We start from the raw sequence: 7,284 nt of genomic DNA, 5'->3' as shown, positions 1-7,284 counted from the left end.
CAATAAAGGCCTGCTCTGTAAACTTTAGCAAAATTACAAACATGGAATCCAAACAACGCCATCTTTTCATCCGCGGCCCATTTGCTATGATGCGTTTTAACGATGGGTTTTTAAGTTACTCAAAAGTTGAGGAAGAAGTTTAATGTGAATATATTATTTACGTTATAATCCTATGATCATTAGAAACTATCCAATCAAACATGTTTCAAATTTACCTGTACATAGTACAGACAGAACACAGCATAAAATAGAAGTGTACACAGAATGCCAGGTCGTTTCCTTTTTTTTAATAAAGTAGAGTAAAACTTTTATTGAATTCCATTCACTAAACGTACAAATGTCATGAATCGGATCCACAGCGTGAGTTTAAGGAAGACAGAACGAATGTTTTAGAGAAGGAGCTAACCATAGCCAACTTCCTACAGCAACAACAGAGGGGATGGGGAAACGGGCAGGGAGAGGAATTCGGTTGCAATGAATACGATTGGTTTTCGTGATTTAAAAATTAAAGGCAGTATTCCTTCTAATGTTGCTGCGTGTGTTCCACTTTATACAACGGCCATTGTGAGGTATACTGGAGCGTCCAAAGGCCCGAATCAGGGCTCCTTTTCAAAGCAGACACACAAATAGCAAATGTGTTTACACTGACGATTTTAATGTAATTCTTACTAGTGATTTGGTTTTAGTCACTTGTCCATTTATATATTTAAAATATTTTCGAGCTGCAACTGCAAGTTGATATAAGGCCTGGTTTTAAACAATATTCTCTTAACACAGACAGCACCTGCATTTTATGGATCACATAATTTCCACCACGGTCCTCAGCTGTTTAATAAACAAAACATTGTTCTAAATGTCATTTGTTTAAAAACAAAACAGCCCCCTCCCCCCTCCGAATCTGCGTAAAATTAGTTTGCGAATCAAATTGTATGGTCCAAACAAAAGAACACCGTCCCTTAAAATTGCTCTGGCAGAGCCCGGGAGTCAGATATGTGCATTACACTGAACATATATGTCAGATTGGGGCAGGCAGCTATTGCTTTCGTTCGAACGAAGCAAGGGGACACCTTGAAAACAGATTAAAAGAAAACAAACAAAAACATTCTAAAGGGCCGGGAACACGTGTACCGATTTCAGAGCAGGTTTGACATTGATCAGGTTATTTTCGAAACGGGTCTAGGCAGAGGACAGAGGGGAAAAGCGCGCGTTCAGTCGGGTTTAAATATATGAATAAATTAAAAAATAAATATAAATAACCTCTATTATGGCGCGAAAAAAAATAAATAGGTGCGGAGTTACTTTTTGTCTCAGTTTCACGCAGACACCCGCATACACACTCTCAAAGTTTTGGAGAATATTAAGATAATTGCAGTTTTTTCGCTTGTGCATTTTGCAGTGGTCTGTCACAAATATTGCTAACAATTTTACAACACCAAGTTATAGTCCAGCAATTTTATTTTAAATTCACAAGCTTTCGGAGATTTTCTCCTTCCTCAGGCTCCTTTTCAAAGCAGACACACAAATAGCAAATGTGTTTACACTGACGATTTTAATGTAATTCTTACTAGTGATTTGGTTTTAGTCACTTGTCCATTTATATATTTAAATGTCATATTTTCAAGGTGTCCCCTTGCTTCGTTCGAACGAAAGCAATAGCTGCCTGCCCCAATCTGACATATATGTTCAGTGTAATGCACATATCTGACTCCCGGGCTCTGCCAGAGCAATTTTAAGGGACGGTGTTCTTTTGTTTGGACCATACAATTTGATTCGCAAACTAATTTTACGCAGATTCGGAGGGGGGAGGGGGCTGTTTTGTTTTTAAACAAATGACATTTAGAACAATATAGTCCTAAATGTCATTTAAACAAATGACATTTAGGACTATAACTTGGTGTTGTAAAATTGTTTACAATTGTCAACCCCAGTCCATCACCGGCATCTCCACATCACAAATATTGCTATAATAGCCAAGAGCTTCTACAAAGAGGGCATTCTGCTGGTTTCCCTCTACTCGCCCTCAGACTTGTCCTGTCATCACCGTTTTCCATCAAGTCCCATGTTTACCAGCCTCAGTGCATCGAGGAGGGAGGGGGAGCCCCGCTCCCAGCATTGTCTGCGCCGCTCGGCTACACAGAGAGATCTGCCTAGCCCAGCCTGCCAAATCGGCGAGAGGTCTGAATGAAACCTTCAGCGACAGTGTAAAATATAATAATAATATACGAATGGGCGGCGGGACTGCGTGGAGGTCAGAGCCTGAGGTTAGATGACTTCTAGCTCAGCCTAATGTATTTTCCAGTTTCGATTTGCGTTTGTATTTCTGGCTGTGAGAGCTCGATCAGAGTTTCAAATTCAATCTCAAAACAGCTTCCATAGATGGGAACACATATCACAGGAGCTCGCATTTCAGTCATGACTAAATTAGTAACTACAAAATATGAAGGAAATACGCTAAAACAAATTGCATTCGGTATGAAGATTGGACCAATACCACAATCGAAATACGTGTTTCGCCAAACACGTGATCCTCTTATGTACAATATTATTACAGATACTCAGACTGAGGGATTCCGCCATTCCGGTCTTGGCACTAATTTTAATTCCATGTAGTTTCACACTTCAAACAAGATCACCACAGACACTGGTTCCATAAAGCGTCATGTTCCTGATCAAGCACCCCTCCATCGCAAAAAAAAATTAAAAATATTAATTCTCAAGTTCCGGGAACAGATTTCTGCCCTTTCCAAGACATTAAGCCGATAGGCCTATACGAGACAATCCTTAACAGGCTCCATCCAGGGCTCTGCAAAGACATTTTGTTTTTGTATTTTTTTCAAATCCAAAGGCACCGTTTAAATGCGTTGAAGATATTGCAATGTGCCCACATTAATACACAAACACACCAAAATGGGTATTATTATTCATCCGTTTCTGTTGAAATAACTCGGGGAAAATCCTGAGCAATGTAAACAAGGTTTCGGCAATTTAAGACGAACTATGATAATTCAAAGAAGAAAAAAATATTTCACAGCGGTCCAAGTTTTATAGAAACCCTGTTTGTCTGTGTTTATTAAGGCGCTTTTATAGAGAGTAATAAAACAAATGGTGCAACCATTTCAGATATAACACAAAAAATAAAATGTCACCATATTTGTTACTACTTCCAAGATAATTAATTAGCACAAGATAATTAAATAACCTACAATGCTGGGGAGGCATATTATGTAACTTATTAAATTATAAATACATATATGTACAATTTTATAAATAATAAATAGTGTTGAACACTCAAAAGAAAAACAAACGTACTCCAAACGTTTCGATAGTATTTTGGATTATGCAATAGTGTTACCTTTGGTTAAAGAGAAGTCCGGGTTTCAGACTAAAGGTAACGTTTTCCCTTTTTGTCGCGTTAATATTGCAAAGCAAACCGGTTGCATTGTTTTTCTCCCTTTCCATTTAAACTATAAAAAGAAGGCAGGAGCATTTTTTTCGCTGTTTGCAGTAGCAAGTGTGCAAGGTACCTTTGACATTAATATTATTATTACAGGATGAAACTACAGCCTCGAGACTTTAAAAAAAAATTTCCAGAGCATATAATTGTCAATTTTCGACTAACACCAGATATAATAATCTAGCAAATATATCAGCACAGGCTTTCCTGAAGTAAGGTGCAGCTGTAGTTTTGCATAGCATTGTTTGCTACCTACTGTCACGTCCTGGGCCTAGATCAGTGCAAAAACGAATTGCTCGAAGCCCCTCCGTTCTGCTGTGACAAGTAGCTGGTAAACCCAGCGGCGAGACCGGACGGGAAAGTGGAAAGAGAGGGTCTGAGGGTCTCGGTGATGAGAGACGATGCTGCTGGAGGAGAGCTGGAAGGAGCCCCTGGGTTCCCCATCCCCGGTCCGTTCTGATGCTGCACTGACTGCGAGTGATGTAGAGACGGGAAAAAGTACCCAGCCTGTCCTGATAGCAAGCTGACAGAGCAAGGGTTTACTGTGTAGCCGTTGGCCAAACCGCACTGTACGGATCCCCTTAACAACGGGTGAGAGAGGTCCCCGCTGGCCATCTGATCGACCCCAGACCCACAGCCGGTGAGCAATGAGCTGTACGTGGGAGCTTGGTTCAAAAAACTAGAGGCAGCGCTGCTGTAATTGAGACTGTTGTGGGGATGGTGCAAGGAGAGAAACGGAGAGAGCGGCCAATACAAAGGATTGCCCCGATCCATCAACCCCAGCCCCGACGACGAAAGACGAAGCCCTCGTTTGAAGGCCAGTTTGCCCCTCGATGTGGCCGATCTCCGGCGGAGTTTCCCCGTCGTCCCGCCGATAAACACGTCGTCGCTCGACGGGTCCAACATCCAATAATTCCCCTTCCCGGGATCATCGTAGTGCCGGGGCACTTTGACGAAACACTTATTGAGGCTGAGGTTGTGCCTGATGGAGTTCTGCCAGCCCTGCTTGTTCTCCCTGTAGTATGGGAAATTCTTCATGATGAACTCATAGATCCCGTTGAGAGTCAGCCTCTTCTCGGGGCTCTGCCGGATTGCCATCATGATCAGGGCGTTATAACTGAAAGGCGGCTTGTCGTATTTGCCGTGTTTTTTATCGTCCTTTTTGTGATCGTCCTCCTCTGCGGCGACCTGTGTCCTGCCCACCTCCTGTGTCTCCGGATCGTCCTGGTATTTGAAGTCAGACTTGATATCCCCGTTCTCAGGTTCCCCGTTCTTGGCGCTCTGGAGCCCGGCTCTGTTGTTCTGACTGTTGTCACTTTGTTGAACAGCTTCGGGGAGCAGCAGGCTCTTGATACTAAAAGAGGTGGACTTGGGAACCATTTTCGGCTGCTTCTGATCTCCCATGCTCAACATCACGCGCTCTTTTTTTTTTAATCCTCGCCTCCCTTCCTCGTTCAAATAATTAAAGAAAGAGGTCAAAGGGAGCACGGTGGAGCGATCAGAACACTGCAGGCAGGAAGATACTTGGTGAGGAACAGAGCGGGACAACCTGCATCAAAACAGGTAATTAACTGGGGGAGGGTGAAGCAACGCCTCCATCAATAAGTTACTTTAAACATTTTTTTTTCCCGATGGATGTCCAATCAGGTTGGAGTGGAAGACGCTTTAACCCGCCTCTTTCCAGCCAATCAGCTTAAAGATGTTGGTGTATCTATTTGGGCTCTGAAATTGATTTGAAATTGACCAACATTGTCTATAGGGCGGATTAGGGAAGGAAAGAGGACACCGGGCGACGCAGGTAATGGATCGATTACCAACTCACTTCGCTCTTGTGTCATTTATTCAACGTTTTTTTTTTGTTTACCTTGTTTTTATTCTGACAGGGGTGAAACACCGGCGACTGCTGGGCGATGACAGTGTAGAGGATCAGCACAAATAAGGGTTAGACAGATTGATTTAAAAACAGACAAAACGTTAATTTTTGGTCTATTATATCTGTTTTCTTTGTTCGAGAGATTCTGCGGATAGCAATTGTCAAATAGAATATTGCAGTTTCTTGGCCACAGTTTTATTCCCTTTTAATTAATGGAAGCGGAAAGTCTTCTTGTTCAGGCAGATAATCCCAAAAAGTCACCGTTTGATTGTTGCGCTGTTAAAATGTACGTTAACAGACCCAACAATTAGTGGAGGAGAGATCAGTGAACCAAAACAGAGTGAAACACGGCAGAACGGCGCTGGGGGAAAAGTCTTTAAGAGCGCTCTTTGTTAAGTGCTAATTGGGTTTAGGAAGAGGAGGTTCTGACTCTCATTAGAAACGCTCGGTCGTGGGTCAGTGCTGCTGGGCTTTCTCTACAACCTCTTATCGATGAGAAAGTTTTTGCCTTTTTGTTTTTTTTAAAAAGGAAAGTCGACATTCATTTCCCAAACCCACCGAAACAGCATACAGTAATAGTAACTCATTCGGTGTACTGCGAGCATGTGATTGAGAAGTGGGCTCAACGGGCGTCCTTTCAAAGAAAAAGTCGCTCCTTTACGATGAGCAAGTGGAAGAAACGGGTGGAAACAAGTCGTTTGCACTTCAGTTTCTTACTGTTCTGTCACTGAAAGAACAAAAAAGTACAGGATTAAAATCTAATAAACTACAAAAGGTGAGCGTGGACTCGCCAAGAGTAGCGATGCACGAGTTCTGTGGGATGACAAGGTGGTACGACTTTCACTAGAATTAGTCAGATTACTCTTGAGATATTGAAAATTCAGTTACTAAAAACTGACTAAAATAGGAAACGAGAGAGAACGTTTGTGAGAGAGAATAACAGGGAGCGTTAATTTCTATAACCTCCCATGTTACAATTATAATGAAATAAATACCACACGGTTAGAGGGAGAAACGCCGTACTCTGCTGTGGTGCACTTTTGATTAGACAGCAAACATAAAAGTAACAGAATCGGAACAAATATTCTGCAGCATCTGATATAAATGTGAAGATAAAGGATTATGAAAGGAAACGTGACGTAGAATGTATCACAGTAGCGCAGTCAGCCGCAGTGTGAATCTGAACTGCATCTGGAAACACACGGAACATTAAAAAAACATCAAAAAGGAGGGATATAGATCACGAAAGGAAAGGTCGGATATGTTAATACAGCGTAAATGTTTAGGTGTCCCTGAAAGCGAAGTGCTGCCTACCAGTTTAGGTTCACCATTAATCAGCTGAATCAATACATTTTAACAAGTAAGCCTTTTTGGTAAACACCGCTAACAAGGAAAGGCACCTGAGTGCAGGGCCTGGGCAGGAGGCTGCGATTGAAGTGCACAGAATAGGAAGCCACTGAAAATTACATATGCATAAATAATTGCCTATGTCTTGTATATCTACACCATTTATATTTAAAATTTCAGACGGTCAACCTTCCAATAATAATCTAATTATTAAATAAGGAGACGGAGTCTCTCTGTAACTGAACCAAGGTAAGAGATAGTTTAAACGCTTTTACTCACATTAAGCAAATTTAAAACTGTCTGCGGTGTTTCCATTCAAAAAATCCCTCAAAATAAACCGTAAATAAATGAATATCGTTCATTGCTAGTAATGGGTATTTAACGCCGAGTGCAACGGAGCCAGGCTCAGGTAAAGTGAACCTTTCAACATCGCTCCAGCAATTAATTTTCTGATGCTTTTAGCGGCACGGTTAATTACGATTAATTTTAAACATTAAATATTTTATAGATTATTACTATCTTACTAGAACAATGAATTCAGATGATTTTGAAGTATTTTAAAAAGAGGTTGAAATGCCATTTCAAATCGCATTTATAAATGTTGGTAGGA

The 7,284-nt window shown here is 41.3% G+C and overlaps 1 protein-coding gene across 1 annotated transcript; it reads right to left on the bottom strand.

The window, feature by feature from the left end:
• Positions 1-3,730: 3,730 nt before the first annotated feature.
• LOC137324150 (forkhead box protein G1-like) lies at positions 3,731-4,916 on the bottom strand. The gene has a single exon (XM_067988289.1). The coding sequence runs from the start codon at positions 4,865-4,867 to the stop codon at positions 3,731-3,733; it is 1,137 nt and encodes a 378-aa protein (XP_067844390.1). The 5' UTR covers positions 4,868-4,916.
• Positions 4,917-7,284: the final 2,368 nt, after the last annotated feature.

Source organism: Heptranchias perlo, chromosome 8, assembly GCF_035084215.1.
Source record: "Heptranchias perlo isolate sHepPer1 chromosome 8, sHepPer1.hap1, whole genome shotgun sequence".
Taxonomy (NCBI): Eukaryota; Metazoa; Chordata; class Chondrichthyes; order Hexanchiformes; family Hexanchidae; genus Heptranchias; species Heptranchias perlo.
The sequence above is the reverse complement of the archived record's forward strand: the minus strand, read 5'-3'. Positions and strand labels throughout refer to the sequence as shown.

Excerpts from the sequence above, each read along its gene's own strand:
- LOC137324150 (XM_067988289.1), bottom strand. The coding sequence starts at position 4,867 with ATGTTGAGCATGGGAGATCAGAAGCAGCCGAAAATGGTTCCCAAGTCC.